The sequence below is a fragment of the Microtus pennsylvanicus genome, chromosome 4 (genome assembly GCF_037038515.1).
Source record: "Microtus pennsylvanicus isolate mMicPen1 chromosome 4, mMicPen1.hap1, whole genome shotgun sequence".
In the NCBI taxonomy this organism is placed as follows: domain Eukaryota; kingdom Metazoa; phylum Chordata; class Mammalia; order Rodentia; family Cricetidae; genus Microtus; species Microtus pennsylvanicus.
The window spans coordinates 82,857,399-82,878,661 of NC_134582.1; the positions used below are offsets into that span (position 1 = coordinate 82,857,399).

At 43.9% G+C, this 21,263-nt stretch overlaps 1 protein-coding gene and 1 non-coding gene across 6 annotated transcripts in view; one reads left to right on the top strand and one right to left on the bottom strand.

The window, feature by feature from the left end:
- Positions 1–21,263, top strand: part of Rnf144b (ring finger protein 144B) — a 69,104-nt gene that overhangs the window by 43,256 nt on the left and 4,585 nt on the right. For 2 of the 5 annotated variants that reach the window (XM_075969669.1, XM_075969668.1), the window contains exons 4-8: positions 2,269–2,322; positions 6,303–6,363; positions 15,882–16,077; positions 17,927–18,071; positions 20,932–21,021. In XM_075969669.1, coding sequence (XP_075825784.1) covers positions 2,269–2,322; positions 6,303–6,363; positions 15,882–16,077; positions 17,927–18,071; positions 20,932–21,021 — 546 coding nt within the window. The remainder of the gene's footprint in view (positions 1–2,268; positions 2,323–6,302; positions 6,364–15,881; positions 16,078–17,926; positions 18,072–20,931; positions 21,022–21,263) is intronic. The other 3 variants (XM_075969670.1, XM_075969672.1, XM_075969671.1) reach the window with 3 other exon arrangements.
- Positions 13,611–13,730, bottom strand: LOC142849127 (small nucleolar RNA SNORA26). The gene has a single exon (XR_012910528.1). It is a non-coding gene; the product is annotated as a small nucleolar RNA SNORA26 (small nucleolar RNA).

A 21,263-nucleotide genomic window follows, 5' to 3' on the forward strand; every position in this document is an offset into this window, starting at 1 on the left:
CCGGTTCAAGCCCTGTTTGCTTATGCGGGAGACAGGAGAACTTGGCGGCGTCCCCCTCAGTGCCCCAGAAGCTGGTGATCGACAGTGACTCGTGGCTTAGAGGTGACCTTTCTGGGAGCCAGGGGAAAGTCAAGTTTTCCTCCATTGCATCATCTGGTACTTTCGCCTACTGCACCGCAGGGTTTTCTCATGTACTGGAACCAGGAACCTGTCCAACCTGGAATTATGAACACAGGACACACAGATTGCTATTTCTGTCCCTTTACTTTAAATAAAGCCCTGTATTGAAAGGTGATGTTTAATCTCAGCAGTTCCCTGCAGTGTTGGAGAAGTGGCCTGCCCCTGCCGGGAGAGCCTGTGCCATGTGACATTAACGTGACAGGCACATAAAGCCATTTGAACAGTGCCTGTCACTGCATGGCCGGCGGAACTGGACTTTTCCTGACTGGCAGCTGGTAGGGGAGGCAGGAATGCACCACCTCTCACCAGCCTCTCACATACCAGGCCTCTTTTCAAGTCCTGGGGCAGCCTGCCTTTTACTCCCAGGATGCACCAGAGGAAGGGTGGGTACAGTTGTCCTTGCCAGGAAGAGGAGCTCAGAATTTCTGTAGGAAAGGATTTAGAGTGTAGTGCTCAGAGGCCCAGGGGAAGAGAAGGAGAAGAAGGGCTAAGGAAATCTGAGGTTTACATGTGCAAAATACAGTTTTTCCTCCGATGTGTTTATTTAAGGTGGCTTTGGGGGAGGCAGCTGGAGCTATAGGAACCAGATATTCTTCACAGCTGCCCCTGGCATCTCTTCGTTAACAACATTCCGTCCCATTCCCGTGGTGGGCAGTGGGGGCAGAAAGATGAAGATGCCCCAGCTAGTGAGCCTCTTTCCCTGCTTGTGACGTCAGGGTACAGATGGGAAGGGACTGACTGTGTCTCTAATGACCATCCATTGTGATGGGTGCCAGCTGGAGAAAAGCTAAATTTTGGAGGTGAGAGGGGACAAGGGATCTGCCAAACCAGAGTGAAGAGATATTTTTGAGGTTTCCAGCTGAAATTTATTTTTTGAACACATTTAGATTTTCATTTTGAGATGTATTTAAAGCCTCATGTAAGTGGGAAATAAAATATCTGAGATTCTTTGAAGCTGTGCTGGAAAGCTAAGCAGCCGTTTAGTTGAATCTGCCTCCACTGTACACACGGGTGTGTTCTTTCAACCCCTAGATTTGCAACGGGAGGAAAGACAACCTGTGAATTGATCTGGATCTTCGTTCCAGGATGCCCCCACTCAGCCCCGCCCCCTCCGGCTGTGATGCCCTCTGGCTCTTTCCATTCAGGATCTAGGTGTTGTACTTAGTCTATGGGTGGATGCGCTCCTTTCTGCTCTGCTGGACGGGGCTGCCTGTGTGTTGGGATGAGACAGAAGATATTGCTAAGTTTCTGCATTAGCTTCATACAAGTGGTTTTTCCTGCTTCCATTTTTGCAAGTCATGACACCTCGGAAATGCCCAGACCTTGCTTGGCGGGTCATAACAATCTCTTCATGGCCAATTGCACTCATCCGTCGCAGTTCACCATTCAACCTGTTTCTTTACTTTTTTTCCTTTAAGCAGCTGATTTAAAGGGTCAAACCTGAATAAAACCTTGACTTCTCTTTCCTATTGGTTTGGTTTTATAAACCAATAGGCTGTACGTCCTAAAGCCTGTCCTTAATTTAGAATGACCTCTTCATTTTAGTGTTCTCTTTCGAAAGAGTGTTTGCGGCAAGATCCACATTTCTTCCGGGGCCACCTATCACTTTCGGCATCAATATTTGTGATGGGCAGGCTCCACTCTCCCCTCTTCGTCTCTCTCCTCCCTTTCTTTTTTCTTTTTCGTGGGTTAGTGTTAATATGGGTGGCGGCTTGCTTCCATATGATGGTTCCAGCAAACAGTGGTTCAAACTCAAAGCTGTGCCTCACTTTTCAAAGCTTCTTCTCAGTCAGCTGAGATACCCAGTCAGCGGTTGTGTGTAGCTGTCCCGGCTCCCGTGTGTGTAGCTGTCCCGGCTCCCATGTGTAGCTGTCCCGGCTCCCGTGTGTGTAGCTATCCGGGCTCCCATGTGCAGGTGAACACTGACTTCCTGGTTCTGCTGTGCTGCGGATGGAATAGAGAAGACTTAGCACAATTGCACCTGGGAAGCTAGTAAGCATCCCTGGGTTCATTCCTACCAGATAACAAGAGATCAGAGCAAAGCTCTTTGTTTTTAATGTCTGATATCATTTCTCACATTCTTTTCAGGTTATTTCTTTTTCTTTAATTTTTAAAGAATGTCTGGGAAGACGAAGAAGAAAGGTATATTTTATGCTTGGGTCGGAGTGAATTAACACAAATTTTAAAGGAGATGCGGAAAAGCAATAACTAAACTGAGGAGTTTTAGTGGTTGATCCAGGCCGTGGCCTCTTAGAAAATTATTTTTAGATTTATTTTATATATGTGTGTTGTGTCTGCATGTATGTATGTGTACCTCGTGCCTGCTTGGTATCCATGGGAGTTAGAAGAGGGTGTTGGATACCCTGGAACTGGAGTCATTGATGGTTGTGAGCTGCCACGGGCATGCTGGGAAACACAACTAGGTCCTCTGCAAGAACAGTTAACCGCTGCACCCCCTTTCCGGCTAATATCACTAATACTGTGGTCCCCACGTGCCTCCTGATGGTCTCCAAGTCACATATGATCACGAGAAGGCATCAGGGCAACCACAGTTGAAGAGCAGCATGCAGACAGCTGGCCTGTATGTTTCAAACATGTGGAGAGCAGGGGAGGAAAAGATAAACTAAAAAGGGCCACAGAAGGCCCAGGAGACGCTGCAGCTTGACACAGGGCTGTAGCTTGGAGTGCGTACCAGACTGGAAAAGGACATTAGTGGGAGAATGTGTGAAATTTTAATAAGTCCTGGCAATCATTTAGTTGTATCATACCAATTTGAATTGTATTCTTTTAATAATTAACGGCAGTTTTGTTTTTTGTTTTTTTTTTTTTTTTGGATTTTTCGAGACAGGGTTTCTCCGTAGCTTTTGGTTCCTGTCCTGGAACTAGCTCTTGTAAACCAGGCTGGCCTCGAACTCACAGTGGTACGCCTGCCTATGCCTCCCGAGTGCTGGGATTAAAGGCGTGCGCCACCACTGCCCGGCTTAACGGCAGTTTTTATGTAAGGTTCTCTTTAGGAGAAGTTGAGAGGGTAACACTTGGGAAGTCTTTTTATTCATCCTTTATGACATGTTGTGAGTCTGAAATTTATTTGGGAATGAAAAGTTTCAAAAGAGCATTACAGTGTGATTTTGGACCATTTTGAATATCTCTGCCGGTTTAAAAAAAAAGAGGATAAAGGTATATGTAAAATAGCTCTGTAGAATCTCATTGATCTTCTCCTGGCATTGACAGTTTGGCTGCCTGGCAGTTTTTGGGCTCTCGTGAGTTTCTGCAAACACCTGCTGCAGCCCTTTCACCTGCAGCCTTACAGACCCTTCCAGAACTCATCGTAACAGTTACTTAAATTTTATAATTGTACAAATGGAAGCCTTAAACAGCTCTAACTTAGCTCTAAAATGACAGTGAAACCAAGAATTAATACTTTGGATACTGTGTGTGTGCGCGCGCGCGCGCGCGCGTGTGTGTGTGTGTGTGTGTGTGTGTGCGTGCGTGCGCGCATGCATGTGTATGTGTATGTGTGTTTTAAACCGGGTCCAGCTCTCTCTCATCTAAAACTTACACTGTGAGAGGACATGAGTTTTAAATGACAAAATATAAGAGGTGGCAAAATCAGGGAGAAGCTTCATTTTGACTCTTTTTTTTTCTTGGTTTTTCGAGACAGGGTTTCTCTGTAGCTTTGGAGCCTGTCCTGGAACTAGCTCTTGTAGACCAGGCTGGCCTCAAACTCACAGAGATCCTCCTGCCTCTTCCTCCTGAGTGCTGGGATTAAAGGCATGTGCCACCACCACCACCTGGCTTCATTTTGACTCTTAAGTGTGTGTGTTGTTCTGAGTGATTTCATTCTGTGAGCACATCTTGAACATAGCCCAGATGTCTTGCCCAGATGTCCTGTGGTAGGCTGTCAGCAAGCGTACTGAGAAGATGTGCTCCCGAAGGGCAGAGCTGGTAGGGAGATGAGTGTGCTCTGGGCCTTATCTGTATTCTGCAAGGATCAGACTGAGCACTGGTGACTACAAACTTCAGGGCACAAGTTGACTAACTTTGCTAAAGCCTAATTCTAAATAAATATTTGACTTTATGAAATAGTAAGTGGGAAAATCAAAGTAGGTCAACACATAAAATGTTAGAGATTTATGCCGTTCCTCTTGGCCTTAAAGTATTGGTCTGATGGAATCTGCCTTTCTAATTTAAAATAAACACCCAGCCCTATTGTTAGTAGCTTTTACCGTGCCACTCTGTCTTTTTTCTCATTAACATAGAATCTGTCTCTAAAAACACTTTCTCTCCTATTTTCTTGTCTCCCATAAATATTATGTGGATTAACTATTATATGACTTGTTCATCACTGGGAAAATAATATTATTTGGAGCTTCTTTGATGGATTCAAAGAAGGTCTGTATCAATCTAATGCAAATCATTTTAGTTGAGGGTGATGACTGTTGCATAGAATCAGTGATCTCGGCAGTATTTGAGAAGAGGAAGGTAAAAATAGGATTATGGAATACAAACCCAGATGAGGCCTACCCCAAGTCAGCTTGAGTCCAAGGTGGAAGTAGCCTTAGATCATTTGCCCTCTACTTATGGCGACCAGTAACAAAGTCAAGCAATGGGCTCCATCTTCTAATGCCTGATGCCTGGACTTTCTTTCTTCAACTCTGAATTTATTCATGATGCCTTTGACTTTTAGGGGAGTTTTTTTGGGTGGTACCATAGCAAATTAACAAATCTAACTTTCCATATTACTAAAGTCCAATTATACTTTTAACAGAACTATAGCAAAATGCATATATCATGAAATTGGACCTATTTTTTTCTCACAAGGTTTGTTAAGGGACTTTTCTTTAAGGTACCAGGTGAAAACTCATCCCCCCCAAATTTGGTAAAAGAAAGTTTGAAGGGAAATGTTTTTCAGAATGGACCGATTTTATTGTACTGAGTTAGGTATGCTGAAGACTGAACTTGTTTATTTTGTGATCTTTAATTCATTTCTGCTAACTTGGTCTGACTGTGAAATAAACAGACCGAGACTATTTTTGAGGTACATAATTTTATTATAAATGTACTTTTAAAATATATTGTATTATTAAATACAATTATATTTGCATCATCATCTTATTGTAGTTTTCTCGAAGCAGGTCCTTTGTTTTGTCAATTGTAAAAATGTTTTAAGTGTATTTTGTAACAAAATCATAGCTATAGTTCATATATGCATGATGTATATATAATAATTCATACATATAGTAGCTTCATAGTTTAATGCTAGAGTTATCAAGCTAAGAGTAGGGGCCCATGATTAACTTGTTGAATTCCTGGGAGGCTGATCTCAAATCCTTCTGTTTCTCATTTGTAATTTGGCAACATCAACATGGTTATACATTGCCATCAATATAGCTAATATTTTTAGGATTCCAGTTTATATGAGCAGTTAGCTTTTCTTGACTTTGAAATATAATTTTAAGATGTTTAATGTGTTTAACAGTGTCGCTGTCAGTATGAATCATCGTTGTTTACTAGGAAGTCCTTGGTTCATTCTGCTGTCCAAAGTAGAAATGGGAGTCTAGTCACAAGCAATGTCATAAGACATTGCCTTGTTGCCATTGCACAATATGTCAGTGTGGTATAAGCGAAGGGAATTTTGCCAGTAGAAAAGTTTGTATCATTCAGAGCATACCATTTCTATGTACAAAGTTTGCGTATTTACTGAGGTGCTGTCTACTTAACCTTAGAAGATCCAAAGATACATCTATGGTCTTTGGAAAGTCTCTTTTCCAGTAAATGTAAAGAAGGAAAGAGCTTCTTTCATATCTGTCCACAAACAACGAGAAACCCCCAGATAACAAACCTTGGTTAGTAGCTGCCAACCAAGGCAAGGAATGGAGGCATCCAGGGAGTTTTATTCCTCACGGCTTGAGCGGTGGCGCCTAACCTTGGCAAGAGGATGGAGATGGCTTGTGAATTGCTGCTTGTGTTACTTCCTGCATGAACAAGTAGGGAAAATGGTTTCCAGGCAACTGGGAGAGGGGGTATAGAGGCAAAGTCAGAGAAATGTATCAGAAAGGGCTGGGGATGTAGGACCCTCCACTGACCAAAATCTCATCTCTCTCCAACGTCTCTGATTTCAGATTGCCTGTTTGGTGCCCGTGGCCGAGTATCAACTTTACCAGAGGTTAAAGTTTGAACGAGGTACATATTCTTCTGCTTATCCTAGTGGGGGATGTGGTTTTTACCCAGATCTTCTTTATAGGAGCTTGCCTGCAAGATTAAAGCACCTGTGGGCTGTCAACAGAACCACAACGGGCTACAAAAGGTGTAAAGCAGTAATTGCCACATGCAATTTCAACTCTCACAGCCAGGAGAAAAAAAAAGCCAACAAAAATTCAGACTAGCAGGAAATGGAATTTTTGTTGTGTTGGTTATTTTGTGTTTTTGATTTGGGCTGTGTCCAGAAAGGTATTGCAAAAGTAAAATGGTTTCATAATAACAACACGAAGGAAAATTTCTCTTAAAATAGTCTTCTCACTGTTTTTCTCACTCTTGAAGATCATCTTAGGACAATAACAAGTCGAAACATTGTTATTGGTCCTCATGAGAAAGTGGCCTTTGTCCATCCTTTTGGTACTACTTTTGCGGTCATGGCGATACCTAGGAATGTGGGTGTGTGTTATTCTAATAGCATTTACAAAGTGCTAGGCTGATGTATTCTAACTTTGGCCTTGGAGCAATTTTCACAGCCTTTTTCCTTACATTTGTCTGTAGGGTGTGTGTTTTTATAACTGTTGGTTCGAACAGATCTTTTGAAGGAGCTCAATCCCTCCTACCACCCTTAAGCCAGTCTTGAACTGGATGGTCCCTCTTTTTAGTATTTGAGAAGTCGGAGGAAGATGTTTCCTGCATAGGCTTCAGTATTGTCTCACTAAGTAGATCACCAACCCTCATACAGTACGAGCAAAGTTTCTGAGGGTCAGCGGCTTGGTCTGGAACTGTCAGGATGCCGTTCTCTTTCTTCAGCTGAAGTCTCGCTTGACCCTGTGGTCTATGAGCTCTGGGCTGCTTTGTTCTTCCATCACGGGCGGATCACCCAGTTAAACTCAAGGCTGATATTTCGAGCCGATTGTTTTTTCTTGTGGCCTACACAATAACATTCCCTCTCTCTTGAATCATCCTCACTACCTAGCCCTCAGCAGCAGGCTGACGTCTTATTGCTTACATATGGGGAATAATAACCTTAGACAAGTGCTAATGGCTCCCAAAGTTAAAACTTTCTGTGGTTCTCATGGATGAACATAAGGTTTTGGTTGATGTTAAACATGGTGGCCGAGACCTCGAGTGTAACAAGGTTGATATTAATACCCATACACCATGTCCTATGACTGTTGCCTATGTCTTGTTGTTCGAAATATCAACAGTTGTTGATAATAAGAACTAACCACCTTTACATTCCACACTCTTCCTCCTGTGTCTCCTTTCCCTAATCGAGATCATCATAACAGTCTTTAGGGAACTTCTTCATATTGCCGTGGGTGTAATGATTGACACATTGTTAATGGAGACAGAGCAGTTTTTAGTTAGCAGGCCAAATAAGTCTTTGCATCCAAGTGGGGTTAATAATCTTGTGAGTGAGGTGCACATGGGGGAAAGAAAACCTCAACAGACATCTTCATGCTCTTTCCCAAAATGGTGTCTTGCTTTGTGGGACTTTTGAGTCAAACAGTGTTCAATGTTTTTTTATGATTGGCTTACACCTTCATGGCATGTGGTACTGTGGTCTGTCTACTTTAAAAAATTTAGGCAGGCTTTGCAAACAGAGTATTTTTTGAGGGGCGGTTGTTTTCAAGACAGGGTTTCTCTGTGTAGCTTTGGAGCCTATCCTAGAGCTAGCTAGCTCTTGTAGACCAGGCTGGTCTCGAACTCAGAGAGATCCACCTGCCTCTGCCTCCCAAGTGCTGGGATTAAAGGTGTGTACTATCATTGTCTGGTACATGTCTCTGCTTTCATCCCTGATAAGTCAATCAAATAGTTTCATTTTTACATGCAACTTATTTTTCTGTACTTACAAAGTCTAGGTAGGTGTCCTACTATAGGACAAACTCGGGAAATTGAGGTTTTCCTATAAAAAAAACCCTTGAATTATATAATGTTTTACAGTTCTGGGCACTTCTTCTAGCCTGAGTCCATCTTTTTGGACAATGATTACCTGCTGTATCCTTCCCAACATTCTGGACAGGCACACTTTCCTCCTGCATTGCCTGTTAGGTCACCACAATGTCACCCCTTCATCTTAAACTGCATCCTTTACTAAAGGGTTCCACCCTTAGTTCCCTAGGTTCTATGGTGCCATTTAGGAACGTGGCACTCTGTGCAAATTCATACAACACACTCTAACCATCTCTTATAATACATGGTCCCCTTATTCCAGGTATGAATCCTACTTTCTCTAACCATGTCCCAGGGGATCATGGCTCACTTTAATATAACATGGTCATATTAAAGAGACAAGCAGCAATTACATATATCTAATATTGTGATTTCTTTTGGCTAGCCAGCTGTAACTTAGGGGCTCATCTGAAACTCACCAAACTTGAGTTATGCAAACTTTTGTGGGTCTTATAGTAGTGTTAGAATAAATGACTTTCGATGTTATTCCAAATTTGAAAATATTTGAGTCCTTCCAACTCTCTTGAGAGCAGTCAGTTTGATGGTGGCTACTCTTTCTATGTGGACCGTTATTGACTATAGCAGATGCTAATTCTGATTACTTTAGTTTAATGGCATTTTAACTACCTGCAGAAGACTCCTCTTCTTTAGGATATCACAGACAAATTAACTTCAGCATAATTAAAAATGCATCGGGTCATTGAAATTAATATGGCTTTATTTATTCCAACTGATTATTAAATTAAATTGGGTGCATGGTGTTTCCCACAATAATAATAATTCCTGTGCTGTCTCTTTTAGAGTAGACTCTGTGGCAGAGGATGACAGGAAAACCACTCTTGTTGGTTGAGCAAGTGATAGCAGAATAAAAGCAAATTGTATATGCCACCTGTGAAGTGCCACTGGTTGTCATGGAGGAGAAACAAGGGTTGAAGATTCAGTTTTGTTTTGTTTTTTTTTTCTCTTCCCCTTTCACTTCCTCCCCCAGCGCTGAGCTTGATTGGGTTTGGGTTTTGAGAACTGAAAATAGTCGTCCGGGTCAGATACAGTTCTTAGATCTCGTGGCAGTTTTCACTTCCCAGGCTGTTTCGATTTCCTAATAATTGTCCGAATACAGAAGCAGAGAAGTTTGAAGTAGCATTTCTTGCTTTGGACAACTGCAGGGACAAGCAGTCTTCAGATAAATAGCCATGGGTCTTTACTTCAGTCACCAGCTCTCTTATGAGGAAGTAAATTGAAGTTCAGAGTCTGTAAATTTGCCTCTCCAATGAAGTATGTCGTGATTAAACCCTTTTAAATCTGAGGTCTTGCTCACCAGGGTGTTTCAAGGTCACCATTGGGCTGGGCTGCTTTTGTCTAAATTGTTATATTCTAGGTTTATAAACTTAAAAGATTATTTGTTTACAATTCCATAATTTATATAACAGAATTTGATAATGCCCCCATTGTCCTCTCTTAACCACTCATTTCTCCACTGGGCCCCCTTTGCCCACCAACCTCCCTCCTATTTGCATGTCTTTTCAATTCATGTATTTATTGTGTTGTATATGTATGATATGAGGGGAGAAACATACATGCCTTGGAAGTCAGAGGTAAATGCCTTCTCCCGTCTGTGGGTTCCAGGGATTAGATTCAGGACATCAGGCACTGCATAGCAAGTTTGCCCAATGAACCATCTTGCCTGTGGTCTTAACTTTGAAGAGAGAGGGCTGATGTAGGAGAAGACCACAATTGTACACATGAAATCCTCGGGAATATGAGCAGTAGTGCTCACTGCAGGATGCTGGGTAGCTGAATCTATGCACACAGAGCCTGCAGCTATGGAGGGCTGACTCTAAAATCTATTTCTTATCCCGGGTTGCCAGAGGCAGGCTCAGACAGGATGCACGCAGGCTTGCTGACTGACGTGCATGGCCGTTTCTTCTACATGCTCTTTACTTACAGGGGAAAGGAGAAGAAAGGCACACAGCTGAACTTGAGCAGGGAGATAGGGACCTCAGATGGGAAGAAGCCAAGGGAGGGAGTTCATGTCATGTGAAGTGTCCTTGCGAATATTGTACGTGAGTCTTACAAAATAGACTTCCAGTTTCACATGGGTGCAAATCACTTACATGATGGCGGAGCCTGCCTTGTGGAGGTTACTGTACTTTTCCAGTTATCAGTAACCCAGAATAAGAAATACATCTTACAACCAGCCACAGATTTAACTAACTTTGGATCAAAAATATTTTTTTAAAAATTGCTTCTACACTAAATATGTATACCCATTTTTCATTATTCCCAAAGTAATATAACAATTATCCATATAGCATTTACACAGCAGTCAGTGTTTTAAGGAAGCTGGGGATGATTGAAAGCATGCAAATACCATGCCATTTTATGTAAAGAACTTGAGCCTCTTATGGTTTGGGTACCTGTACTTGGAGGAATGCTTGTATTCATGCACATGCATGCACACTTACAACTCATTAAATGGCTTTCTCAGTCCCTTACATGAAAAACATCACAGTAAAAAGTACACATCAAAGAATTCAGTGTTACTCAAAATCCAGAAGAGGGGAGGTGTGACTGAAGAATCTGACTTTGGCTGTGGAGAGCGTGCTGTGTGCAGTCAGTGTGTTTACTGTGCTATGGAGAGTGATGTTAATCATGACCATCTCATGGTAAAGGAAGAGAAGTGTCGGGTTAAACAGTTGCTTTCCTAAGTGGTGGGACCCTGTGTTCTTGTGCCTCTGGATCCCCCCAGCCAACTTCAGTGGCCTTCCATTCTGACTGGCTTCTGTTTTTGTAGAGTGTGGCTGCTGATTCCTCGGGTGGGTAAACCTTCTCATACGCATCATTTAGGTAAACTTTAGAAGTGGATCAAAACCACTTGCCGTTTTGCGGCTTGTTCATGATTCCAACCAGAAGGGCTCAAATGTGATTATTAAAAATGTACAGTTAAAAATAATGATGAAGGCAGGACTAATAATGTGGACAATATCATATGGTTCTTACAAGTGTAGCAGTCTCAAAAGTTTCCCTCTAGTAATTCTTTTTTTTAAATATTTATTTATTATTATACAATATTCTGTCTGTGTGTATGCCTGAAGGCCAGAAGAGGGCACCAGACCTCATTACAGATGGTTGTGAGCCACCATGTGGTTGCTGGGAATTGAACTCAGGACCTTTGAAAGAACAGGCAATGCTCTTAACCGCTGAGCCATCTCTCCAGCCCCCTTCCTCTAGTAATTCTAACCAAACTAGTAATTATCCCGTTAAAAGAGCAGAAAATGGGCTCTCATGCTGCGGGGCCTTTCCCTGAACTAAAACTGGAGACTGGGGAGAAAAACCTTGTGCTTAACTGGCCTTTGTGGTTTCCCAACCCAGAGACACCAAACCACTTTTTCTTGTCCTTCCAAAATGTCTTCCATGTGCACCTGTAGAAGTCCTGGGCATGGCTGTTGGGTTGCTAGAGACAAAACTCTGTCTAGTCCCATTTCTGTGTTCCGGAGCCACTTCCTATCTTGGATGCTCCGCTCTTCCTTAACCCCTACTTAACCCCTACTTTACTTTAACACAGAAGTAAAAGTGGGAGGCCTTTCAGGAGTCTGACTAGATTGCTCTTTTTCTACCAGATTACTCTTTAATGTGACCTTCAATGGTTTAGAAAAATGATGACCCCACCACTTCTTTAGCAAGCAGAGTGAATGGCCGGGGCGGTGCTTACAAGCCTCTTAGGTCCTGTTCAAGTGTCTGTGTGGGAAAAGTGTCCCTTGAAGCAGTCCTCTTATGCACAAATGGTGCAGTCTTGTTCCTCAGGTGCTCTGCTATGCGGATGGACATTCCTCTAGGCTTTAGTCATGTCACCTAGTTAGGGGTGCTGAGGGGTAGGTGGGGACTCACAGGAGTGACTGAATTTGCAGGTGTCTCATCTCTGCCCTTTTCTTCTGACCACCTGTGTGTAGTGGAGGAAAGGCCTCGGATTACTGAGGTCGACCAGAGTGCACAGAGTGTACCCCTCTGACTGAGAGCAGTAGAGGGCTTGAAGCCCTTCAGGGGGTTCCAGAAGCATCTCCTTTCAGTGTACTTCCATCCTAAATGGAAGAAACAGTCTGGACTGCAGGGCAGGGGACCCAGTGCTTCCCTGAGGTTGAGGAGCCGAGGAAGATGTGCCAAGCACCACCTGAGAGGTGTGTGCACGTATGGATTTTATTACAGGTGAACGTGTCTGTCTGTATCAAGGATGATCAGGAAGTAGAAACCATTGGCCACAAGATGCGCTGAAGAGCCCCGTCACTGTTGCGGTTCAGGCTTCTCTTCCTTTTATGCTATGCAAATTCTGCTCCTCACCTTCCTGCTCAATGCTCCACGACTTTGTGCTGAATGACGCAGTTTTTGTGCGCCGCTGTGTTTATCTCAGCTTATCTTCCGTTCTGTGCCCCTCTAGCTGGTCATGCTTGCCAGCTTCAAGGTGCAATGGTTGATTTCAAGCTGCCAGTGTGGTACCACTCACCCTGGATCTGCGGAGAGATGCCGTTGGCTTGCGAGCTACCAGAGCCCATGAGGCTGTGTTTCCTTTAAGTACAGAAGCTTAGTTCTAACATCTGGATAGAGACATCTCCCCCTGTGTCTCCACATGCAGGTTGGCTGCACCTTCCTATCTAAGGGACTTCTTTTTCAAAACCCTGTTTTTCTATAGTGCCCTTGCCCTTTCTGGCTTAATCTCCTCATGTTTCATCTCAGCATGTGCTATTTGCTTGGTCTGTGATTAAAAGAAACCAGTTTTGCCTTCTTTTTTTTTTAAATATTTATTTATTTATTAAGTATACAGTATTCTGTCTGCGTGTATGCCTGCAGGCCAGAAGAGGGCACCAGATCTCATTACAGATGGTTGTGAGCCACCATGTGGTTGCTGGGAATTGAACTCAGGACCTTTGGAAGAGCAGGCAGTGTTCTTAACCTCTGAGCCATCTCTCAGTTTTTCCTTCTGATGTTAGACTTGATTAAAACAGGGAATTGTATTAGGGATGTGTGGAAATATAGTCTGGATATATAGAAAGAAAGCATAAAGGGCTGTCTGGAAGTAGCTGCTAAGTTCCCTATGCTCCCTCCTGCTCCAGGTGTTTATTAACAATTTCATTTTTGTTGTCTTGTGAGATGTACTCCCAATTGTTTGCATTGCTAGGCTTTTGCTCTTAGATGCGATATTGTTTTAAATATCTCTTTCCTTACATACAGTGATCTTCATGCTGTGAGATTTCTGAGCACAGGAGTCTTTATTTTTCTTTTTGTTCATCTGTGACTCCAAATAGTATCCAAAGAGGAAGTGTACATTTTCCTCTGGGTTTCATGGAGAGTTCCTTTACTCTTCTGTGTTAGCCTTTTAAAGTACCGCGGCAACCTTAAAAGGGCAAGAAATCTTTATTTTTGTATTTCATATGCCCCAGTCCCTAACAAGTACTTGAAATCAGTCGTTTGTTGAACTAAGTGTGAGTTCAACATGCCTAACTTTAGGTCTTTTAATGATGAGGGATGATGACTCAAAGTCAAATGAAGGAGAAGGTTGAGCCTCAGTTATGGCATAAATAAGAAGAATTTGGGCAGACAGGTGTTTCTGTAAGCTGCAAGGGGATTGTGAGAGTTAGCTGGGAGAACTGGCTAGAGTGTCTGGTTCCCTTTTTAGGTAGAGCTAGAGATCCATCTCCGGATATCTGCCTTTGGTCATAGTTAAGCTCTTTAAGGCATCCTTAAGACGACTGGGGTATAGCTCAGTGCTGGCTGCTGCTCAGTGTATGTCTCATCCCCATGACTAACCAACAAGTAAGTCATTCAACCCAGACATGCCCAAACAGGACTTCTAGTGGAGGAATTACAAACATGATCTCAGCCACTAATGGACTTCTCTATGACGGTGGCCCATGAAGGTTGTACCACCTAGTATTGTCTTGCCATTTTGCTGGTCTGAGTTCACCATGGTATTAATACAGCAGACTCACCTAAGGCTGCATCTCCTACGCGTCCCTGGAGAGAGCCATAATGCCTCCATCCTTGCCTCACTCCCATGCTTTTGTACCGGGTCCTCTTGTCCTGTCATGATGGTGGAAAAGCCAGATCTCTGTTTTCTGTGGCTCAGATGCTTTCCTGGTGTTTGTTGGACCAGGGGCAGCAGTGGCCCTGGGTTCCAAGCTACTTTGTAGCAATTTATCAGAATCTGTAACTGATCTCTCATTTATCATTTCTGCTTTCATTGTACCACTTTGGATGCCTGGAACAGTAATTTGACAGGAACATGTCGTGACTTCTCCAATCGTTACCACTGATTAAAGTAATTATAATGGGGCAGAGTTAACCTCAGAGGTTCAAGAGAGAATTATGATTAATAATAAATTTGTAAAGTACATCCATTCAGAGAAAGAAAGGCTACTGCTCCCTCCGAGTAGCCTCATATGTCTTGTAATAAGACATATTACATGAAGGGAAATGGATTCTGTTAATGAGCAAGAAATGGGAAAACAAAAGAGAATTATAAATACTTAAATAGATGCAGGCTATCCACTCACCACTCTTACCCTTTCTCCTGTGTGTCTCATGGATCTAACCACTGTCATATAACTGACTATCATTTTATAGTCTGAGAAAGTCCTGTTTGTTTTAAGAGCCTGTGGGAACTTCATAAATAATCCCTAATTTGTCCACTGGTAAGACAGCTAGCTGCTTAAATCTGACTTCTGAGCTAAGCCACACTGGATACTGTTTGATCCTAAACTATTTGAATCCTGTGTTCCAATTCCCTCCTGTATGAGCTGTATCTCAGAGCCCCAAACACCGTTCTTTTATGTAGAATACCTTTGTTCTCTTGCTCTGATGCTCTGCACATCATCTTTTCCTTCAAGGTTGGTACCTAGTTCATTATAGAAAAGTGTTGATAGAGGCCACTAGTTCATTTCCTGACGGCCCTGACTTGAAATAATCACACAGAAACTATATTATACTTAAATCACTACTTGGTCAATCGCTTAAACGTATTGCTAGCTAACTCTTATATCTTAAATTAGCCCATTTCTATTGGTGCGTCTGTCTCCTGTGGGTGGCTCCATGGCTTCTCTCTGACTCCGCCTACTCTCTCTCTAGATATATCTCTTCCAGCCTGGTATATTCTGTTAAGTTGTTGGCCAAAAGCAGCTTCTTTATTAACCAATAAAAGCAACACATATACAGAAAGACTTCTCACACCAAAAGAGACTTGAGGTTTTGTGCATTTTAAGTGCTTAAAGGCGAGCTGTAGTTTTTGGTTAAAGGCCATAGTGTACCTATTACTATTAATAAAGGAAATGGTGACTTGCTCTGTTAATTCCTACCTTGAGGATGTGGCAGCGATGACCCTGCGCTCTGGATGGTGGGTGGTGGACTTGGATCCATTATAAAGATTGTCAGTCATGGACATGGCCACTCTCTTGCTGATACTATGCTATATATCCTGCTCATTTAAAAAGATAAGTGAAGGGGAGAAAGCTTAATGCTTGGACCGGAGCTAGCCCATTACAATTTCCTCCTTTATGTTTCAGAGGTTCACATGGACCCCCTCCGAACATGGTGTCCTGTTACAGACTGCCAGACAGTGTGCCACATTGCAGCAGGAGACCCAGGGAAGCCTGTGATGGTGGAGTGTCCTTCTTGCCACCTGAAATTCTGCTCATGTTGCAAGGATGCTTGGCACGGGGAGTCCTCCTGTAGAGATCAGCCTATTGTGCCGGAGCATGGGTAAGGGATGAAGTATCTTCGGGATAATTCCTGGTGTTCTTTTCAAACTCCACATCAATGGCTTTGGGAAAGAATTCGAGCCCAATGGCTTTTAGACACTCCCTGAAGAAATATCCTGAGAAGAATTAGTAAGGCGGTAACAGACACTACCTGGAACAGTATGTCTAAAAGGGATTCTAGCTCATTAGCCTAAGGGGACCTTCCAGGCATGTTAAATTTGTTTGAGTTCACTCCCTTTGGGTAGAGAGGTTCCTCACTCTGTAGGTTTCAGCAGAAAGTTGGGGCTTTGTACAAAACCATGTTTACCCATCACTGGTGTAGCCCATTCTTCCTGTTTACAAATGAGAGAGATATGATCTTACCTGATTAAATGGCCATCTCATGGGGTACGCTGATCATACAGAGCACATAGACAGATAGACTGTCTTCCTAAGTGCTTAGAAAATACAGGAAGAGAATTTGTTCCTAATGCTTTATGCTATAAAGGTGGTGTCAGGACTCAGATTTTATGTTGAGACGCAATTCAAGCAGTGGGTGCCTTTTTGTATGGCGGGTTTTTTATGGCAGCAGCCGGGCGCAAGTGAGAGACCTTTGTGTTGGATCCCATGCTCTGCTCGAGGCTATGGCTGTTCTGCACGAGCAAGAACAAAACACCAGTGTTCCCAGCCAGTTGGCTTAGTCACCCAGTGCCCTCAGACTGTGCAGAACCGGTCTTCAGGAAGAGTCACGCTGCCTGGCTGTGGTGCTGTGCTTGGATAGCAGATCAAGCAGAGAAGAAAAAGAACTCTAATACAGGCGCTGCTCTGTGCCATCCCTAACAGATTTAAAGCAGTGTCTTCCATAGTAGTTAGCTCCCCGAGTCAGCTTAAAGGGCTCAGAGGAGGGGAGAGTGACTTGAGTTCTGACACTGTTCGTGGCATCCAGGTGGCCTCATGTAAGACACTCAGTCTCTTATGAGTCTGTATCCCCATTGAGAAAAGGGGACATTAAATTTTTTGTTACATTTATTTACCGTGTGTGTGGGTGTATGGGTGTGTGTGTGGGGGTGTACACGTGTGGACCTGTGCCATCATGTGTGAAGGTCAGAGGACAACTTGTGAGAGTTTCCCTTTCACCATGTGGGTACCAGGGATTGAACTCAGGTCATCAGGCGTAGCAGCAAGTGCCTTGCCCCGCAGAACTGTCTCACCAGCCCAAAGGAGAATATTGAAATAGAGATACTGTGTCCACCATAGGTTTGACAACACTTTGTAAACTGGGATGTCTCTGGGTGCTGCGTGTTGGTTTTGATACACAGTCAATGGAGTGTAATGCCACACTCTGACCCTCATAGCTCAACCTGAACCGCTGAAGTCCTGTGTCCCTTTCTGCTGTGGTCACACACTGGCCTCTTTGTCAACTTGGAGGAGGTCTTTTCGATAATGGTTGGCATCTCTTTGAGTTCCGCTAACTGTATCCCACCCCTTCCTTTTATTTAATGAACGGGTGGTTATGTAGACAGCATCCTGTTCGGATCCAGAGTTAAGTTCTTACCAGTCTTAACTCTCTCCGTGTACTTCTTACTCAGAGAATGTGTGATCCAGGAATGAAGGCTCAATTTGGCATAGCAATAAAGTCAGGCAGCTGTGGAAAGTGTAATTATATAATTCTTTAGGAGCCAAAATAAACAAATTCTTTCTTATTGAGCTATCTGAACAACTAATAATCCATGTCTCCCATTTTCCCTCCCACCCCTTTCTTTGGAAGTGAATTAAACACAGCAAGCAGAATGTATTAACCATCCTTCTAACAGTCCTGAAAATCGGGTGGGTGACCACTGACTGAACACGTCTCATCTGTTTTGTTTTAGGGCGCTCTTTGGGACAGAGGCAGATGCCCCTATTAAGCAATGCCCAGTTTGCCGTATTTACATCGAACGCAATGAGGGCTGTGCTCAGATGATGTGCAAGAACTGCAAGCACACATTTTGCTGGTACTGTCTGCAGAACCTGGATGTAAGTTCTCCTCGGAAGAGGCTGAGCATTTCCCTTTGCTGGACCTGGATGCAGGAGCTGATGCAGAGGCCATGGAGGGGGGCTGCTTACTGACTTGCTCCTCATGGCTTGTTCAGCCTGCTTGCTTATATACCCCAGGACCACCAGCCCAGGGATGGCACCATGCACAATGGATTGATCCTTCCCCTATCAATCACTGATTAAGGAAGTGCCCCACAGGCTTGCCTATAGCTGGATCTTATGAAGGCTTTTTTCTCAACTGGGACTCCCTCCTCTGATGAGTAGCTTGCATCAAGCGACATAAAACAGCACACATGTATGCTGGTGTCTTTTCCTCAGTCCTTGGTTTTGCTCTGCAGTTGGGTTTTATTCAGCTAGTGGTTTATTCAGTGTTGTGGTGTCCCTAAGCAGCACCAGAAATGAAGGCGTCATTAATGGAATGCCTACTGGCACTTCAGTTGACAATTAGGTAAGCTGTTTGGGACATTGTGAGGAAACATCTCTGTGATCTTCTTTTCTCTTTTTTTTCTTCCTTCCTTCCTTCCTTCCTTCCTTCCTTCCTTCCTTCCTTCCTTCCTTCCTTTCTTTCTTTTCCTTCCTTCCTTTCTTCTTCTTTCTTTTCTTTTTTCTTTTTTTGGTTGTTCAAGACAAGATTTCTCTCTGTAGCCCTGTCCTGGTTGTCCTGGAACTCACTCTGTAGACCAGGCTGACCTCGAACTCCCTGAGATCCACCTGTCTCTGCCTCCGGAGTGCTGGGATTAATGGCATGCACCACCAGCACCCCAGTGAGCTTTGTCATTTTTAAGGAAGTGCGTTAGATTGCAGCCTTGAGGGTGGATGTTGTAGATGAAAGACTTTAAACAGCTCACAAGTGCCTTCCACTGTGAGTAACTTCACTTCTGCGTAGTCCTGTAGATAACAAGTGTGTGTGGTATTTAACATGGTTTGCACATGAAAAACAGATCCTAGGGTTCTCTCCTCGGTGTCCCCAGTCCATAAACTGGGAGCTGAGTAGGAATGTAAGGGACTCAGTGTGTGCAGCAGACCTCCATCCTTTGGCCAGAGTGTGTGCGAGGGATGGCGTTGTGGAGAACACTGTGTTCAGACACTTGTGCTGTGTGGCCCCCGAGATGACATGGGGCAGATGTTAGATGTCTGCACACATGGGCGTCAGATGTTAAAGCATGCTTTTCTGCCGCCGTGTCTCAGGATCTTGCTTTCTCTGTTTTAGATAAGGGCCTTGGCTTGTGGTAGACATGTTTTTCTGCAGGGCAGTATGTTATGCCACACGGTGTTGGTGTGTTTGTGGGTAGGTTGAAAACCTGGGACAAAGGATTTTCTCAAGCCCAAGTCTGAGACAGCCACCAAACAGAGACTGTGCATGCTGGGCACCGAGTTTTCTCTTGCCTTCATCTTCATGTGGTCCATGTCAGAGGCTGAGGCAGAGCTGCACAAATCTGTCCCCTTCAGTTCTCTTTCTTCTTTCTTGTGATCTCAACGTCTACTCCTATACCATTTCAGTCTGTCTGTGTGTGCTATTTAGAGATGAGCCAGCTCCTCAAGCTGACTGTGTCTTCTCTCTGTTCAGAAGCCAAACTTCCAGAGTGCCCAATCGTGTCTTGCAGCTGACATCCACCTTTCTCCAGTCAGCCCAAGACATGCAAGCGGCCATGTGGTCATGTGGCCATATCATGACTGCATTCTTTCCAAGGTTTTACATTTCTCACTGGTAAAATCCAACATCCTTGGCTTTCCCAAGGTCTCTGCTGGATTTGACATCTTGGCAAGTTGCCACCTCTTTTCTTTCTTTCTTTTTTTTTTTTCGAGACAGGGTTTCTCTGTGGTTTTGGAGACTGTCCTGAAACTAGCTCTTGTAGACCAGGCTGGTCTCGAACTCACAGAGATCCGCCTGCCTCTGCCTCCCCAGTGCTGGGATTAAAAGCGTGTGCCACCACTGCCCGGATCCTCTTCTATTTCTTTTGGCCTTGCCTCTCTGACTGTACCTCAGTTTCCTTTCTAGACTCCTTACCTCGGGAGGCAGAGGCAGGCGGATCTCTGTGAGTTCGAGACCAGCCTGGTCTACAAGAGCTAGTTCCAGGACAGGCTCCAAAACCACAGAGAAGCCCTGTCTCGAAAAACAAAAACAAAACAAAACAAACAAAAACAAAAAAATAGACTCCTTACCTATTTGTGGGTGTTTTCTCTAAACAAACTTGCTTCTCAGTCTGCTTCTCTTCTAGATAATCTCATTGAGTTCTGTTATCTGGGGCCCCTATTTTATGTATATTAGCATCCATGTCTCTCCTTCAATGACCAGGGTATAAGTAATGGGCTGCCTTTGGATGTATTGCCCGGATGTCAAGTTCACTATGTCCAAACTATAGTCCATCTTTACCCCCCAAATCCATCTCAGAGTTCTCTCTCTGGGCAAAGCCACGTTTTCTTTCTCCTCAGTGGCTTTCTCCTCATTCAGGATCCTGTTTCCCTGCTTCATCATGTAGCTCATTACTTTCTCAGGCTCTTGTGGCTGGCTTCCCTTCCCCATCATCTGTCAGATGGTGGCATTTCTCACAGCAGGCACGCTGCTGGTTTATGGCTCTCGTGCTCCATGGTACACCTCTGCTAGAGCTTGCTGTCAGTCACCTGTCGGAGATGGTCGATCAGGGCCATCCCTTTTTCTGTTGCTTCAGCTAAGAGTTCATTATGATTTGTCTCCTTGGTAAGTTACAGAACTGCAAGCCTTGCTGAAAAGGGTGGGCTCGGCATTCCTAGAGGAAGTCATTCATAGCACTTCATATCTACCTCTCAGCTTCACGTTGTGTGGTTACTGAAACTCCTCTTTTTCTTTTTCTCTTTTCAGAATGACATATTCCTTAGGCATTATGACAAAGGACCATGCAGGAATAAGCTCGGCCACTCGAGAGCATCGGTAATGTGGAACCGAACACAGGTACCCTCCTCCTTAAGGAAACATGAGATGCATTGGAATTAATGTGGCTTCCTTGCTTTCTCATGCCCTCCTGGGAGGTTTTGGTACAAGGAAAGAGAGCGAGAACGACGGAGCAGCTGCCTGCAGTTAATTCAAGGGCATGATTATTGAGGGACAGAGGCACCAGAGAGCCGAGCGTTAGAGCGACCAGCCGAGTGAACACCCGTGTTCTCTGCTCTTGCAAAAACATGGGAGGAGTTTCC